Genomic DNA, 19,103 nt, shown 5'->3' on the forward strand with positions numbered 1-19,103 from the left:
TCGGGCGCAAACCACGCTGGTCAGAGGGAACTTCCGCAGTTCGTAATAAAGCATTTATTCCTCGTATAAGAATGTTTTCCTGCCCATTCAGCCCTTTACTTCCTGAGTGAGGATTTTGGAACATCGCTGTTCCAGCACACTGGACGATTACTCTTAATCACCAGGAACAGCAAGGCGCATCCACTCAGCGTCATCACTGGCCTTTCACTCATAAAACCAGGAGTGTTAACCCCTGTATAAGACTTCCTGTATAAGGCGGGCCAACTGATGTGTGGATTTGACAGAATGCTATTGGGGTTCCAAACATTGAAGTTACACAAATCAACAGAGTTTTGTTTGATGGAATTCCAAAGGTTAAGAAGTGATTTTAACAAAGTTTTCAAAGTATTGTTTATTCAGGTTGGGGATTCGAGGCCTAGGGTCACACGGTTTAAAAATGAGACCCTGATTATTCTTGCGTGAATTAGCAAACATTTCTTCCTGCAAAAGGTGTGTAAAAATTTGGAATTCTCTCCAGGCAGTGACAATTGCTGCCAAATTATTTGTTAATTTTAATCAGAGATTGATAGATTTTTCTTATCTGAAGATATTGAAGAATATGGGTGAGATCACGTATGTAGTTTACCAGACTGATTCCAGGGATGGTGGGACTGATGTATGAGGAGAGATTGACTAGGTTAGGATTATTTTCGCTGGAGTTCAGATGAATGAGGAGAACTCAGAGATTTATAAAATTCTAACAGGACTACACAGGGTAGATGCAGGGAGGACCTTCCCGATGGTGGGGGGAGTCCAGAACCAGGGTCACAGTCTGAGGATTCGGGGTAGGCCATTTAAAATAGAGATGAGAAGACATTTCTTCACCCAAGGAGTGGTGAGCCTGTAGAATTCATTCCCACAGGAAGTAGTTGATGCCAAAACATTGAATGTATTCAAGAGGCGGCTGGATATAACACTTGGGGCGAATGGGATCAAGGGTTATGGGGAGAAAGCAGGATTAGGCTATTGAGTTGGACAATCAACCATGATCGCAATGAATGGTGGAGCAGGCTCGAAGGGCTGAATGGCCTCCTCCTGCTCCTATCTTCTATGTTTCAATGTGGAGTTAGGCCGTGGATCAGTCATGATCTCATTGAATGGCAGAACAGACTCAAAGGGCTGAATGGCCTACTCCTGTTCCTATGTTGCTAGGATACTGTTGACTCTTCAGGATATTTCTCTGCAATGTGATTTAATGGTCCATTTGCAATTGCTTCACATGCTTGCCGGATCATTCATTCTGCCTTTGAGTCAAATCACTCATTATTCTTTTGGCAACATGAAGAGGATTGGAATGGGGTCACCTTCAGGTGACAGCTCATTGGTTCCAACTAGTGATAATGAAAATGCTGGTCTCACACACTTGTTCCAAAAAGAAAAGCAAAACCCCTGTCTCAAAAAGCAACATCGCCCAGGTAACAACTGACTGGTCAGCAGCCAGTGAAAGGCCTGTATTGCTGCCTCAATTTGAGTTACGTTAAACTAATGACATGTCTAAACCTATTGCACAGTGTTTGTATTAATACAGAACTCAACAACTGCCAGTTTACCTGATTCTAAATGCAAGATTACAAGTGCTTCGAAGTACTAGAGCAAATTCTCTCGTATCGCACGGTGTACAGTAAATCCATGATGGGCTGAATGGCCACCCGTGCTGTAATCAGCCTTACGATTCTATCAGTTTGTGGAAGAATGGTCTTTTTACGAGTGTGTGCCTTTTCACTCAGTCAAATTCACAAACTCTGTCCATGGATCTGTGGAATTCACTACCACAGAAAGTAGTTGAGACCAAAACATTGTGTAATTTCTGGAAGAATTAGATATTGCTCTTGAGGCTGAAGGGATCAAGGGATATGGGGTTGAAGGTGGGATCAGGGTATTGAATTTGATGATCAAATTGAATGCAGGCTCGAAGGGCCAGATGGCCTACTCCTGCTTCTAGTTTCTCTCTTTCCCTATAGTTCAATTGCTCAGTAACAATTTTTGAACACTCACACTCTTTCAAAGAGGCAACAAGTCTGAGGAATTAGAGCTTGAACAAAGCCGACCCCTTCTCACCCAACCCCCACCGCCCTTTCCCCTTACCTTGCAGCTACAACGATGGATTGGCGTTGTCCATTGAGGGTGAAACAGTGAGGGAGCGACCATTCATCTTCACTTTCCTCGATCTGAAGAGGGAAAGGTTGAAAACGTCAAACACGCGGGCGCTTTGTGTCGGAGGAATCCGTCAAGAGTTAGGAAGAGAAGGAGGGAGAGAGCAGGAAATCTGAGATAAAGACAACAAACAAAATGAAGGAAAAGAGAAGCTGATTGGGTGGCAAACTGATGAAGGATCAGTCTGGAATTATTAGCCTGCCTTTCGTTGCTGGTGAAAGGTCGACTGAAACATTTCTCTCTGGGGACTGAGCAGCAGTGTTCGTGTTAGTTTATCTTCCAAGTTTCAGGCTGGGGCTCCCACTTGTGTCTCCTACATCATGCAATAGAAAGGTTCTGTGGGTCAAGCTACAGACTGAGTCCACCTGAGGGGGAGGCCAGAACTAGGAGGCCTTTGATAAAAGACAGTCATTAATAAATCCAACAGGGAATTCAGGAGAAACCTCGTCACCCGGAGAGGGGTGAGAAATGTGGAACTCGTTCTCCAGGGAATGGCGAGGTGACCACCTTACAAATCCACAGCCATAGTAGCACAGTGGTTAGCACTGCGGCCTCACAGCACCAGGGACCCGGGTTTAATTCCGGCCTCGGATCACTGACTGCGTGGAGTTTGCATGTTCTCCCTGTGTCTGCATGGGTTTCCTCCGGGTGCTCCGGTTTCCTCCCACACTCCAAAGATGTGCGGGTTAGATTGGTTGGCCGTAGTAAACTGTTCCTTAGTGTCAGGGGGTCTAGAAGGATAAATAAACATGGGTTTATGTGGATAGGACCTGGGTGGGATTGTATTTACGTTCCACTTGAGCCTCCTCCCTCCCCCTTCCCATCTCACTCTATCAGTATATTCTCCTATACTTTTCTCTCCTGTGTTTCTCGAGCTTTTCCATCTGTTAAGGAGCTTAGAACTGAACACAGAACTCCAGGCGTGGCTTGACCAGGGATTTGTACACTTGTAGCAAACTTCTCCCTCAGCGACAGGAGTTCCATCTGGGATCATGCTCTGCACAAGTAATGACCTCTGGCCTTCAGCTTTAGATGGGAGATCCACACTCGAGACAGGAGGTTCAATTCCCTCTGACAATGCATCTCTCACACAACAACATTTACACAGCGCCTTTTAACATAATAAAACATCCCAAGGCGCCTCGTGGAAACATTTGACATTGAGCCACACGAGGAGGTACTAGGACAAGTTATCAAAAACCAGGCCCAAAAAGGAAGAATTTTAGGAGCTTCCCAAAGAACAGATGGAGAGGTTTAGAGAGGGAATTCCTGAGCTTAGAGCTGGACAGCTGAAGACACGGTCGCCAACGGTGGCGCGATGGAACCCAGAGGAGGTACAATTTCTTAGATACAGCTACCGTATTATCAGCATATGAGTCAACCTTCAATGCCTGGGGAACCCCTCCAAAAGCGGGGGTCGACTTATACACAGAGTATAAAAGTGAAACGCCAGTCTGGTCAATGGGTTCTCATCATTCTGAAATATCACTGGCACAAAGGACGGGCGTGTCTTAAATTCTTGCAACACTGCCCATAATGCCTGCTTATCCCCTTGTGCCCAGTTGTGAGGCACCGGTAAGTAAAATGTATACTTGTGGGGAGAAAAATTGAGGTTGAGTGTGAGTGTAGCAGTTCATGGCTGAAAAGAGGTGGCACGGTACAGTGGTTCGCACTGCTGCCTCACAGCGCCAGGGACCCGGGTTCAATTCCCAGCTCGGGTCACTGTCTGTGTGGAGTTTGCACGTTCTCCCCATGTCTGCGTGGGTTTCCTCCGGGAGCTCAGGTTTCCTCCCACAGTCTGATTGGACATGCTAAATTGTCCCTTAGTGTCAGAGGGACTAGCAGGGTCAATATGTGGGGTTATGGGGATAGGGCCTGGGTGGGATTGTTGTCGGTGCAGACTCGATGGGCTGAATGGTCTCCTTCTGGGACTCTATGCTATGATTCTATGACTTGTATGCCAAGTGTATACATGATTTTGGGGAGGGGACAGGGACATGTTGAGTTGACTTGTACGTTGCCGTTTACAGGAATTCAATGTCGGAGGGGAAAGTGGAATCGGATTCAACTACAATTTATATTGAACTCAATACTTACGGTCATGCCATACAGGGGAATCTGTCCGTGAACTTTGAACTGGTTGGTTGCAGTCAATCCTCTACTGGTGTACAAGAGAATATCATTGAACTGGAACAATAGAGCGAGAGAAAGAGGGGAGGAGAAGGAAAGAACATTCTCTTATCAAACAGTTCCAATGCAGCAAGCACCTCAATTGAAAATTAAACACTGTTGAATATGTTTATATTAAACCCACGTGAAAAGCACAGTGGATGGAACAGCAGGGATTGCAATGGGTCAAGAAGGCGACTCACCACCACCTTCTCAAGGGGCAATTAGGGACGGGCTATAAATGCTGGTTTTGCCAGTGATGCCCACATCTCAATAATGAATGAAAAAAAGGAAGCACCTTTGCTGTGACTCTGGAGTCACATTTAGGCCAGACCAGATAAGGATGGCAGATTTCCTTTGTTAAAGGACATTAGTGAACCAGATGGGTATTTACATTGCTCATTGTGGCAGGAACACTAGGCTTATAATCTAAATGGTGAGAGATTGCAGAGGTCCGAAATGCAGAGGGATCTGGGTGTCCTAGTGCATGAAACACAAAAGGCTAGTGTACAGGTCCAGTAAGTAATTAGGAAAAATGTATATTCCAACTATACTGATCCGTAATTATGTTCTCCCCATGTACAGGAGATAGGAAGTGAAGAGTTTTATCCCTGGATAGGCTTCTCGAATGTTGATTTGGAGGTCATTTACATTCTTAAATAATTACATAGAATGTACAGCACAGAAATGGGCCATTCGGCCCATATAAACACTAGCACAGAGTCAGCTATGGCTTGGTTGGGGGGTGGTGTGGGGGGGCTGAATCACAAAGTTCTGGGTTCAAGTCCCACATGGGGATTTAACCTGGGGAGTCAGGGCTGACACTCCCTGAGCTTGCGCTGCGAGGGCCCTGCCTTTCAGATGAGACATTAAACTGAGGCCCCGTCTGCTGTTGCAGGTGGATGGAAAAGCGGGGATGGTGGCGGGGTGGTAATCTCACTGGGGATCCCAGGCTCTGGGAACACTGGTTCAAATCCCATGACAGCAGCTGGTGGAACTTAAATTCGACATGCATAAAAATCTGGAATATAATGTTAGTGAGAGTAATAATGACAATGTGAAACCATCACTGATTGTTTAACAGCAGCGGGGCTAGGCCATTCGGCCCATCAAGCCTGCTCTGCTATTCAATAAGAACGTGGCTGATCTGACTGTAATCTCAACTCCATATTCCTGCCTAACCCCAATGATCTTTCACCCCCAGGTTACTCAGGAACCCATCCAGCCCTGCCTTAAGAATATTCAAACACTTCTCCTGCCTTTCGAGGATAAGAGTCACCACCGTCAGAGAAAAACATTCCTCATCTCTGTCTTTAATAAGCAACCTCTTATTGGTAAGCAGTGACTCCCTAGCTGTAGATTCTGGAAATGGAAATATCCTCTCCACATCTACCCTATCGATACCCCGAGGATCTTAAAGGTTTCAATCAAGCCTCTTCTTACTCATCTAATCTCTATTGGATAAAGGCCAGCCATGGCGCACGGTGGTACAGTGGTTAGCGCTGCCGTCTCACAGCGCCAGGGACCTGGGTTCGATTCCTGCTTGGATCACTGTCTGTGTGGAGTTCGCATGTTCCCCCCATGTCTGCGTGGGTTTCCTTCGGGTGCTCCGGTTTCCTCGCACACTCTAAAAAAATTGCCCCTTAGTGCCAGGGGGACTAGTTAACATAGAACATAGAAGATAGAACACTACCGCGCAGTACAGGCCCTTCGGCCCTCGATGTTGCGCAGACCTGTGAAACCAATCTAAAGGCCATCTAACCTACACTATTTCAATATCATCCATATGTTTATCCAATAACCCGTTTAAATGCCCTTAATGTTGGCGAATCCACAACTGCTGCAGGCAGGGCATTCCACGCTCTTACTACCCTCTGAGTAAAGAACCTACCTCTGACACCTGTCCTATATCTAACACCCCTTAATTTAAAGCTATGTCCCCTCGTGTTAGCCATCTCCATCAGAGAAAAAGGCTCTCACTGTCCACCCTATCTAACCCTCTGATCATCTTGTATGCCTCTATTAAGTCACCTCTTAACCTTCTTCTCTATAACGTAATCAGCCTCAAGTCCCTCAGCCTTTCCTCATAAGACCTTCCCACCATACCAGGCAACATCCTAGTAAATCTCCTCTGCACCCTTTCCAATGCCTTCACATCCTTCTTATAATACAATGACCAGAACTGTACGCAACACTCCAAGTGCGGCTGCACCAGAGTTTTGTACAGTTGCAACATGACCTCATGGCTCTTAAACTCAATTTCTCTACTAATAAAAGCTAACACACCACACCGTATGCCTTCTTAACAACACTATAAATCTGGGTGCCAACTTTCAGAGATCTATGCACATGGACACCAAGATCTCTCTGCTCACCCACATTACCAAGTAACTTACCATTAGCCCAGGACTCTGTATTCTGTTACTCCTTCCAAATTGAATCACTTCACACTTTTCTGCATTAAACTCCATTTGCCACCTCTCAGCCCAGCTCTGCAGCTTATCTATGTCCCTCTGTAACCTGCAACATCCCTCCGCACTGTCCACAACTCCACCGACTTTAGTGTCATCTGCAAATTTACTAACCCATCCTTCTACGCCCTCATCCAGGTCATTTATAAAAATGACGAACAGCAGTAGCCCCAAAACAGATCTTTGCGGTACACCACTAGTAACTGAACTCCAGGATGAACATTTCGGATCAACCACCACCAACTGTCTTCTTACAGCTAGCCAATTTCTGATCCAAACCACTAAATCACCCTCAATCCCGTGCCTCCGTATCTTCTGCAATAGCTTCACGTGGGGAATCTTATCAAACACTTTACTGAAATCCACAATTTCATGAGTTAAGGTAAATATATGGGGTTATGGGGATAGGACTTGGATGGGATTGTGGTCAGTGCGGACTCGATGGGCCAAATGGCCTCCTTCTGCACTGTAGGATTTTACAATTCAATGAAAACCTCTTCAACCTTTCCTCACAAGACAACCCACACATTCCGGGTATTAGTCTAGTAAACTAGTGAACTGCTTCCAATGTATTTATATCCTTTCTTAAATAAGGAGACTAATATTATATACAATACTCCAGATGTGGTCTCAATGTCCTGTACAACTGAAGCATAACCTCCCTATTTTTATAACCAATTCCCCTCACAATGAACAATATCATTCAATTAGTTTTCCTAATTCTTACTGGACCTGTATACTCGTCTTTTGTGTTTCATGCACTATGACATCCAGATCCCTCTACAATCTCTCACCATTTAGATCATAAGCCTAGTGTTCCTGCCAAAATGAGCAATGTAAATACCCATCTGGTTCACTAATGTCCTTTAGCGAAGGAAATCTGCCGTCCTTACCCGGTCTGGCCTACACGTGACTCCAGAGCCACGGCAATGTGGTTGACTCTGAGCCGCTCTATAAGATGCTCGAACAAGCCATTCAGTTCAAGGACAATCAGTTCTGGACAATAAATGCTGCCCTCTCCAGCGATGTCCATATCCCGTGAATGAATACATTTAAATCCTGCTGTGTGACATGGCATACTGCACTATTTTAAAGAGGATCTGGAGAGTTCCTCCTGGGGGACCTGGGTTCGAATCCCGTCACGGCAGATGGTGGAATTTGAATTCAAGAAAAAATATCTGGAATTAAGAATCAACTGATGACCGTGAAACCATTGTCGGAAGAACTCATCTGGGTCACTAATGTTCTTTAGGGAAGGAAATCTGCCATCCTTACCCAGTCTGGCCTAATGTGCCACATTACTCTCAACTGCCCTTGGGCAAACGGGGGCTGGGAAATAAATGCCACCCGCCATGTCCCATGAATTAATTTGAAAAAAAGTAGGAAAGGAAACAGCCAATTTGCGCACAGCAAGCTCCCACAAACAGCAGAATGAGAATGACCAGATCATCTGATTGTAGCTGTTGTTTGAAGGGTAAATCTTAACCAAAGCACTGGACAGAGCACCACTCCTCTTTTTGGAAACTGTAACCATGGGATCTTTCACATCCACCTCAGAGAGTAGACGGAGCCTCAGTTCTATATTTCATCTGCAAGGTAACACCTCTGGCATGTCTTCCTTTATCCATGTGTGCTCTTTAAGGATGGTAACCTATCAAAGCATCCACTAAGGAAGCTGGACATCTCGACTTCCATTGCAACGTTCATGGTATCCAGTCGAAAACTCAGTCACAATTCATTTTGGTTTCCTTACCAGAAAGAACATCCGTTGCTGCATCCCCTTTGTCGATAGCTTGCTCAGGCAGCCTTGTCTAATGAACTCCTTTAATCAAACACAGACACAATAAACATCATTAAATAAATTGTCTACAAAAATCAAACACCCATACGTGGGGAAAATGTGAAATGAAAGAGTTGGCTCCTAACCTCGTCTGCCCCTCGAAGACATCATCTGAGGAGACATCAGTGTACCTGACAACATGCAACCGTGCCTCACTGCTGGAGTGTTCAATTATTCTGTGTTTTATTATGCGAGCCTGGTAACCAATCTATGCTCACTGGGATCTATGCTCGCTGAACTTGATTGATTACGTCTGGGTGTGGACTCAGAGCTAAGCAAACAGACAACACTGAAGCTTCTGGAAGCTGAGTTGGGCACATGAATGCAGACATTTTGAGATATAACATTTAAGGATATGGGACACATGCAAGAAAATGGGATTAGTGCGCCTTTAGTGGTAGCTATTGTCGGTGCAGACTCAATGGGCTGAAGGGCCTTTTCTATGCTGTATGAGTTTGACTCACTATGACTCTATTTTGATGTAAACTCAGAAACTAGTGTCCTGTCTCCATGGCTGGAATTTTACCGGCATCCGGGCAGGCGAGGCTCTCAGAGCAGAATTCTCCGCTGGCCTTGAGTGGGATTTTATGAGCTTTGTCCAAGAAAGGTTGTAAAATATCAGCCCATATCCCTGAGAAATATAAAATACACAACAACTACCATCCCTCTCACCCTCATCTCTGATTTGTCACACTGCTACAACAATAATGTTCATTTATGTAGCACGTTTAGCACACAGTTAGTGCCTTTAAGACATCCATATCCTTTCCGCTTCCACAATATCTCCCACACGGTAGCACAGTGGTTAGCACTGCTGCTTCACAGCTCCAGGGACCCAGGTTCGATTCCCGGCTCGGGTCACTGTCTATGTGGAGTTTGCACATTCTCCTCGTGTCTGCGTGGGTTTCCTCCGGGTGCTCCGGTTTCCTCCCACATCCAAAGGTGTGCGGGTTAGGTTCATTGGCCACTCTGAAAATAGTGTCCTGGCATGCACAGATTAGAGGGATTAGTGGATAAATATGTAGGGATATGGGGGTGGAGCCTGGGTGGGATTGTGGTCGGTGCAGACTCGATGGGCCGAATGGCCCATTTCTGTATTATGGGGTTCCTATGATTCTAAGGCCTGCTGCTGAATTCTGAAAACACACCTTTGTTACCCCTCCACTTTGTTCCAATTACAGGTAGAGAGATTCTTCCCGCTTAGAAAGGATAGCAGGACTAGGGGGCACAGCCTCAAGATAATGGGGGGGGCAGTTTAGAACGGAGTTGAGGAGGAACTTCTTCACTCAAAGGGTGGTGAGTCTCTGGAATTCTCTGGTGCTGGAGGCTACCTCGCTGAATATATTTAAGACACGGGTAGATAGGTTTCTGATAGACAAGGGGGATTAAGGGTTATGGGGAGAAAGCGGGAAAGTGGAACTGATCCACTTCAGATCAGCCATGATCTTATTGAATGGCGGGGCAGGCTCGAAGGGCTAGATGGCCTACTCCTGCTCCTATTTCTTATGTTCTTTCCTCATCGGCCTCTCAACTTCCGGCCTCTGGGATACATCAATACGTTAAAGAGGTTGTTTGGTCTGTGGGTGACCACCTTGTGTGGGTGACCTCCTGCTTTAGACGCACCGAGAAGTGGAAGCATCTTCTCCACCCGTGAAAGACCTCCATCAGGTCACCCCTCCAACCTGCCTGGGAAGCCTCGGCCTGTTTGGTTCCTCCTGCATCCTAAGGATTCCGGTGACGGCTGGGAGATTTTTGGTGGCAGAATACTGGAGGGCAAATCAGCGGTGCCAGAATGTCGAAAGCTGAACACGTTTGTTTGGAAGGTGTGATCGATGTGGTTATATGACTAATACCGCTGTGTCATCAATCACTAAACTCCCATTGGCAGTCACAGCCAAGTTCAGAATCAGGATTTACGCCGGGTGCTGCTCAGACTAACTGAACCTAACCAGGAGAAGCAGAATGGAAGGTGATGGAATTTTTCACCTCTGTTAGACAGCGCGTTGATCGAACAAGAGGCATTAACCACGTCATACTGCAGTGCCAGGAAGTTATATAATGGACAAAACGCTGGAAAATCTCAGCGGGTCTGGCAGTACCTGTAAGGAGAGAAACGAGCCGACGTTTCGAGTCCCAATGACCTTTTATCAAGGCTTACACCATGTGGCAGCACCAGCTATGTGGCGGGGGGGGGGGTCTCCTCTGGGGTCTTCCTGAGCTCGTCGGAAGTCCAAAATCATCCCGCCTTTCCCTGCCGACCTCGTCCGGACCTGGGGACCCCACCCCGCTAACCCACTCTCCCCGTCCCCATTCACTCCACCCCCGTCGCAACTTCCTCCCCTCGCCCTCCGGCTTTTAAAGGGACCCCCCCCCCTCCCCACAGCCCATTCCCGCTCTTCAATCGCTCCGGAGGGAAACCGGCGCAGGGAACGTGGTGACCCCACACTGAGAGCAACCCAAGCCCGGAATCGAACCCGGGCCCCCGGCCTCCTCCTCCCCCTCCCCCCCCCCCCCCCCCCTCCCTCGGTGCTTTTCAAAACTCAACAAAAAAAAGAGAACGTACCCTTCCAGGAATAACCAGGTTGTCGATCCCGATCAAGTCCCTCTTCAGCTCCACGAGTTTCTGGAAGTTCTCCATTTTGATCATGGTGCCGTGGAGCTGGGCGGCCATCTCTGCTACCTCGGCTAGCGCCGCTGACAGGGAAAGGAAGACAAAGATTGATGTTTCTGCGGCGCCGTTCACAACCCCAGCAACTTTCAACACGGCCCTACAGTCAGTCGAGCGCCCGTGAAACGCAGGCGCCAGGAAATGCTGCAGGTAATTTCTGCACAGCAAGATCCCACAGACAGCGACACGACAAGATACCCTGTTTTTGCGCTCTTGGTCGGGGGATAAGTATTTGCCTGGACACCGGCGAGAAATCCGCCAGCTTGCTCTTCCTTCAGAATGTGTGAATCTTTAAGATCGAGCCGATGCTTTAATATCTCAGCTGAACTTTTAACACGGAAAAGAGTTTCAGAATTCTGAGGTTAAAAGAGGCAGGGTTCCTGTTCTTTATACTGACAGGGTCAAATGTTCCAGTCACACTCAACAGAAAAAGATTCATCATTTGTTAAATTCATATATTCTACTAAAATTCATATCCTGTTCTTTAACCTTAATGCTTTGTTTGGTAAAACAATATTCAGTTTTGTCTGTGTGTGTGTGTGTGTGTGTGTGTGTGTGTGTGTGTGTGTGCGCGTGTATCTGTGTCTATGTGTATGTGTGTCTGTGTGTGTGTCTGTGAGTGTGTCTGTGAGTGTGTGTGTGTGTGTGTGTGTGCGCGTGTATCTGTGTCTATGTGTATGTGTGTCTGTGTGTGTGTCTGTGAGTGTGTGTCTGTCTGTCTGTGTAGGTGTGTGTGTCTGTCTGTAGGTGTGTGTGCGCGCGTATGTGTGTGTCTGTGTCCGTATGTGTGTATGTGTGTATTTTTGTGTGTGCATCTCTGTGTCTGTAGGTGTGTGTGTGTCTGTGTGTGTATATGTCTGTATCCGTGTGTGTGTTGCCTGCCACCTTGTGGCAGTGAATGTTACTGTACCTCGTGCCCGGCAGTGAGAGGCAGCAGGAATCCTGCATTGGGAATGTGTCTCACATTCTTAATGAATTGTTAAACTGAGGGGTTGGGAAACCTGTTACTGTTTATACTGGGGAAATTTTCAGATTAGGAGATAATCACTGTTTTTATGTAGCCAATCATGGTCAATCAACCTAACCACAATTGCCTGTGCTAACCTGCACATATTTGGACTTGCTTGTGGTTCTGGAAGATTCTGAGCCATTCCAAGGGATAAAGGTTAACTCATCACGTTGCTTTTTCATTTTTACGAACATTGCAGCCAAGCCAACACAAAGCGCTAATGGACAAGGTGTTCCTCAGCCAGCTTGGGACAAAGCCCAGAGCTACTAGTGAAACCCCAGCACCAACGTTGTGCCAATGGCTTTATGGTTACCTGCTCAAAATACACTGGGTTTTAACCAGAGGCCTCAGAGGCTGATGGGCTCGACTCAAAACCGCTCTGTCACACGGTCATGATTTAAGCTGCTGAATTGTTTTAATTAGACAGCTTTTGGGATCTATCATCAGTTGCTGTTAAGCCTCAGAAGAAAAACCGGACTCCGGACTAAGACCTTGCCTTTGCCCATTTCTTTCCACCCAACAGGTAGAAGTAGGAAAGGCCTGGCTCAGGCTGAGTGCGTGTCTGTCTGTAGGCACCCCACCCACACTGTACTCTACCAGAAGCTCTGAATCTTTACAGCACAGCCTACAAGGCTAATTGATGTCTGGAATGGAAAGGAGTACAGTCCAACCTCATTCTGACAAAGTCTCTGTGTCACACTATTTAAAAATACTTTCTTAAATGATCTGCACAATGGGGATGATCTCTCCCATTGTGCAGATCATCACTAATACAGCAGATAATCCAGCATCAGTTTTCAGCCTGCGAACCTCTGAAGGAATATACCATTGGACTTTGGACTCATATGAAAGCATAATTCTTCTTTTTCATCTGTGGTTTTTGCCCCGTACTCCTTTCTTTCCCTTATCCCTCTTTTATTTTCCAATGTACCAGGAGCTATGTAACAACAGGTTCCTCCTGCATTTTGTGTGTGTGTTAAAGTAAACTAACCCTTTTCTAATTCACCCTATTTCAAGTTTGCTCGAATAGGAATTGGATCACACCAAAGCAAAAGGGTTGGAAAATGTGTTGACATATTTCCTGCAAGAGGTTTATTTACAAGAGTTTTTAAATATCTCTGCAATCGCAAACTGTCTGTACTCACGCTTGCAGCTCAGCTTCTGTGCTGTCTGTTTACTTTGCTCTGAGTCCACACCCAGGCTTAACCAATCAAACACAGTGGGCATTGATCTGTTACCAGACTCTCATAATCAAATACAGAATAACTAAACAATTGAGACACTACAATGCTGATTTGGGATGGCTCTTCACATTGCGTTCATTCCCTTTGACACACACATTCTTATTGGCCCATTTTGAAAATTTCTAACATTGAAAATGATATAATAACCAAAAATAGGGGAAATTTTAAATAATCAGAAATCAAAGACTTTCTATTTAAAAGATGGTGGTGAGAGAAGAAATCAGGATTGTTTTAAATCCTTGGGGTTACCATTGACCAGAAACTCAACTGGGCTTGCCACATAAACACAGTGGCTACAAGAGTAGGTCAGAGCCTAGGAATACTGCAGCGAGTAACTCACCTCCTGACTCCCCAAAGTCTGTCCACCATCTACAAGGCACAAGTCAGGAGTGTGATGGAATACTCCCCACTTGCCTGGATGGGTGCAGCTCCAACAACACTCAAGAAGCTCAACACCATCCAGGATAAAGCAGCCCCACTTGATTGGCACCACATCTACAAACATTCACTCCCTCCACCACCGATGCTCAGTAGCAGCAGTGTGTACCATCTACAAGACGCACTGCAGCAACTCACCAAAGATCCTTAGACAGCACCTTCCAAACCCACAACCTTTTCCATCTAGAAGGGCAAGGGCAGCAGATACAAGGGAACACCACCACCTGCAAGCCCAAGTGTGTGGACAGTGGTTAACACTGCTGCCTCAGAGTGCCAGGGACTCGGGTTCAATGCCAGGTCACTGTCTGTGTGGAGTGTGCGTGTTCACCCCGTGTCTGCGTGGGTTTCCTCCGGGTGCTCCAGTTTCCTCCCACACTCCAAAGATGTGTGAGTTAGGTGAATTGGCCATGCTAAATTAACCCTAGTGTCAGAAGGATTAGCAGGGTAAATATATGGGATTATGGACAGAGGGCCTGGTCAGGATTGTGATCCATGCAGGTTTGATGGGTCAAATGGCTTCCTTCTGTGCTGTAGGGATTCTATAATTCTATGATTATGTGACGCCTATTTAGCGCACCTTGAGTTACAAATTCCATTCACCTTTTCAAACCCAACCAGCTCTTCCATTGTATTGTGTACAATTTCTGTGCCACCCACATAAGAGGAATGGACAGGAGTACAGTCCAACCTCACTCTGACATGGTCTCTGTGTCACACTATTTAGAAATACTTACTTGGGCTTCATAAAGAAGTTATGAATACAAAAGCAGAGAAGTTACACTGAAACTTTATGAAGCTCTGGTTAGACCACGATCACAGCCAGTTGGAGTCACCACACTTTAGGAAGGATGTGAGGTTCATTCAGCAGGGGAATTACTAGAATTGATCCAGGGGTCTGGGATTTCAGTTAAAAGCTTTGGTTGGAGAAATTGGGAATTGTAGTCAAGGAGGTTTGGGGCAGATTTGATAGGTGTACAAGACTGGGAGAGGTTTAGATAAAGTAGACAAAGAAAACATGTTCCTATTAGCATAAAGACCAGGTGGGGTACAGATTTTAATTATTTTAGTTAGAGTTAGAGGGATGTATTTGAGGGAGAATTATTTCACACAGTGAGCGGTAATCACTAGGAAGGTGATGGCCTAATGGTATTATCGTTCGACTATTAATCGAGAGACTCAGTTAATGTTCTGAGGACCCGGGTTCGAATCCTGCCACAGCAGATCGTGGAATTTGAATTGAAAAATATCTGGAATTAAGAACCTACAGATCACCAGGAAACCAACTCTCAATTGTTGGAAAAACCCAGCAATGTCCTTTAGGGAAGGAAATCTGCCGTCCTTACCCAGTCTGGCCTATAAGTGAATCCAGAGCCACAGCGATGTGGCTGACTCTCAACTGCCCTCCAAGGGCAAGTAGGGATGGGCAATAAATGCTGACCCAGCCAGCGATGCCCAAGTTCCATGAATGAATAAAAAAAAATTGATAGAATTGTACAAGATTAGGAGAGGTTTAGATAAGGTAGCGTAAAAAAATGTTCCCATTAGTGTAAAGACTAGCAAGATACAGATTTTAAGGTTTTGGTTAGAGTGAGAGGGACATATTTGTGGGAGAATTTTTTTTACAGAGTAGTGGTAACCCATTCTGCTCTTTCAGCTTCAAGTTGGTTTATTGTAAGACACTCCCTCAGTAATACTAACCTAAAAGAAGCTCTGCATCCAAAGTGTTCCCGCTGTCTCTGTTTATGGGACAATCAATGTCACATAGATAACTAGCAATTCCCTTCCCAAGGTAACTGCCACACCCTGAGTTTATTGAACATTTATTGGGTCCATTCATTTGTCTGAATAGGTGAGGGGACAAGACTGATGCGAGTTTTAAAATAGTTTTCTTTTATCGAACAGATCTTTAAAATTAACATGACAAAAGTGAAAAGAAAAAGCGAACTTAGAGACTGCCTTTTACCGTCAGCCCCTGTACTGAGCTTGAACGTACTGAAACTGGAACACACTTTGAAAATAACGCACACTAAAATCCAAACTATATTTAAACCCTTATCTTGCTATTGGTAATATTTTTCTCAGACTGTCTCCGACTTAGAAAAATAATCCTTGCTGCTGCCGTTATGAAAAACATGTTTGCCTGAGTTGTGTACCCTTCAGGAATGCAGTCAATTTTGAGCTAACCTTTCGCCTTCTGATTCTACACGTGGTCAAGTTGGCAGAGTTAGTCGCACAGGCAGAAATATCTTAAAATGAAGTCTTTTGCATCGACTGAAGCAAATAGGGCTGAGCATACACAGGATCACTCAACACTGTAGGTAATGACCTGGAACCTGCTGTCAATGAGCTGATGGGAGCAGAGATGATAATCGTTTCAAAAGGAAATTGGATGGAAACTTGAGGGAAGTGAAGTTTGAGGGCTACGGTGATGGAGTGGGGAAAATGAGACTGATTGGACTGCTCTACCAAGCTGTCTCAGCCTAAGAATGATCAAGGGTGCCGTTCTCCATTCTCGCTTACCTCTCGAGTCTCTGAAGTCCACGTGCGTGGGTGGGTAATGTTTACACAGCCTCTCCAGAATCTGCTTGTAATGCATCAGTCGGTGCAGGGGCCTCAGGAAGAATATGTTCAGGGGAAGGTAGCAGACCTTCTGCTGCTCAAACTCTCGGCACGCAGCTTCCAGCCTCCGCGAGTTGCGAATAGCTTTCTCCAGCTCCATCAGAATCTCGCTGTGCTTCTGCAGGTGGACGGTGAGTTGCTGCAAAGGTAAGAAACGAACAGCTGAAGTGAACCGGGGACAGGGCGGTGAGCAACGCAAGGGGGGTTCAATACACAGCAGCAGGGCTGTAGAAACATCTACACTCTCCACAGTCCCGGGGGGGGGCGCTTTGAGGATGGGATGGGGGGGGGGGGTGGGGAGTAGGTGATGGGTTGGGTGTCTTTGGGGGAGTATTTGTCCGTTAACCTTCCAAGTGTGCTGGAGGCTGAGTGTCACTGAGGCAGGGTGCAGACTGGTAAGCAAACCCAATCTCTAAGCTATCATTTTAAGTGTCTTAATAAGGCCAGAACACTCGGAATTTACCCATTTTATGAGGGTGCAAAGAAAACAACTGCATTTATATAGCATCTTTAACAGTCTCTGGACATCCGAAAATACTATACAAGTGTACTGGGAAATGCAATAGACAATTTGCACACAGCAAGCTTCCACAAATAGCCATGTGATTAATGACCTTTTTTGTGATTTTTAAGGGGTGAATTTTGACCGAGACAATGGAGGGATCTCCCCTGTTTTCCTTCCAGTTGTGGCGTGGGATCTTTCATATCAGCTTTAGCGCGGCAGAGGGAATCTTAGCTTAATTTCCCAAGTAAGTTAGCCCCTCTGACTGTGCAGCACTCCCTCAGCACAGCACCAAGTGGGCTCAGCATAGACTCAGGTCTACACGTGGACCTTCCAACGCGCTCAGGTTTCTGGACCGCAATATGAATATACAATCCTTCTGACTCCCACTCAGCAAAGACTATAAACAACACAGAATCCAACAGGCACTTGGTAGTACAGAGCTTGAGTATTGCTGAAAAGAAAGTCATGCTGTCAAAGCTTTTCACCTGGCACTCATCAGGACAAAGGCTAGAATATCAAATTTCAAACAATCACAGCAATTTATCCACAAGGGAACAGGATGGTTGGGAAGTTGACTTAGATTGGCTGAAGCGTTGCCACGGAGAGAGCAAGAGGGAGCTATAGGCTCGCAGGCAATTCAGGAAAGGTGCAAGTCTTGAACAGTGGTTAGCACTGCTTCCTCACAGCTCCAGGGACCCAGGTTCAATTCCCAGCTTGGGTCACTGTCTGTGCAGAGTTAGCACATTCTCCCCATGTCTGTGTGGGTTTCCTCTGGGTGCACCAGTTTCCTCCCACAGTTCAAAAGACGTGCTGGTTGGGTGCAGCGGCCATGCTAAACTCTTCATTAGTAAATTTGCAGATGATACAAAACTTGGGGGAGCAGCAGATAGTGAGGAGGATTGTCAGAGGAAACAGCAGGATATAAATCGACTGGAGACCTGAGCTGGGAGATGGCAGATGGAATTTAATCCAGAGAAATGTGAGATGATGTGATTTGGAAGATCTACTGCAGAAGGAAAGTATACAGTGAATGTTAGAGCCCATGGTAAAATTAGCGTACAGAGGGATCTAGGCATGCAGATCCACAGTTCCCTGAAGGTGGCAACTCAGCTGGACAAGGTGGTGAAGAAGGCGTGTGGCATGCTGGCCTTCATTGGTCAGGGCACTGGGTATAGGAATTGGGAAATCATTTTGCAGCTGTCTAAGACTTTGGTTAGGCCACATTTGGAGTATTGTGTACCATTCTGGTTGCCACACTACCTGAAGGACGTTGATGCATTGGAAAGGGTGCAGAAGAGATTTACCAGGTGTTGCCTGGTTTGGAGAATATGGAGAAAGGTTGAACAAACTTGGATTGTTTTCATTGGAGCGCCGGAGGATGAAGGGGGGACCCGATAGAGGTTTACCAGATTATGACAGGCTTGGGTAGAGTGGACAGTCAGAGTCTTTTTCCCAGGGTCAAAGGGTCAATTACTCAGGGGGCATAGGTTGAAAGTGAGAGGGGGAAAGTTTAAAAGGGATGTAAGGAGCAAATTTTTCACACAGACGGTGGTGAATGCCTGGAACGTGCTGCTGGGGGAGGCAGGAGAAGCAGATACTATCACAGCGTTCAAGAGGCATCTGGATAAATACATGAATAGGCAGGAAATAGAGGGATAGGGACCATGTAGAGGCAAGAAAATATCTGATTAGAGAGGCATCGGTGTCAGCACAGACCCAGTCGGCTGAAGGGCCTGTTCCTGTGCTGCACTGTTTGAACCCGGCCAGACTGTGCTGACTAGGGGATTTTCACAGTAACTCCACTGCGGTGTTAATGTAAGCCTACTTGTGACACTAATAAATAAACTTTAAACTTTATTTACTGAGAACAGGCCCTTGTGTAAATGAGCCACATTATGAGCTTATCCGATCGTCTTAATCTGCTTGTTAGTGTGGCTATCAGCGCAT

General features: G+C 46.0%; 1 protein-coding gene across 1 annotated transcript in view; it reads right to left on the reverse strand.

The window, feature by feature from the left end:
- LOC145349519 (FERM, ARHGEF and pleckstrin domain-containing protein 1-like) overlaps nucleotides 1–19,103 on the reverse strand; it is a 254,858-nt gene that overhangs the window by 28,895 nt on the left and 206,860 nt on the right. The window contains exons 18-22 of the mRNA XM_080198067.1: nucleotides 16,553–16,790; nucleotides 11,237–11,367; nucleotides 8,587–8,655; nucleotides 4,291–4,380; nucleotides 2,125–2,207 (exon numbers count right to left, since the gene is read on the reverse strand). Of these exons, the coding sequence (XP_080054193.1) occupies nucleotides 2,125–2,207; nucleotides 4,291–4,380; nucleotides 8,587–8,655; nucleotides 11,237–11,367; nucleotides 16,553–16,790 (611 nt within the window). The remainder of the gene's footprint in view (nucleotides 1–2,124; nucleotides 2,208–4,290; nucleotides 4,381–8,586; nucleotides 8,656–11,236; nucleotides 11,368–16,552; nucleotides 16,791–19,103) is intronic.

The sequence above is a fragment of the Carcharhinus amblyrhynchos genome, chromosome 10 (assembly GCF_965287045.1).
Source record: "Carcharhinus amblyrhynchos chromosome 10, sCarAmb.v2.hapA, whole genome shotgun sequence".
Classification (NCBI taxonomy): Eukaryota; Metazoa; Chordata; class Chondrichthyes; order Carcharhiniformes; family Carcharhinidae; genus Carcharhinus; species Carcharhinus amblyrhynchos.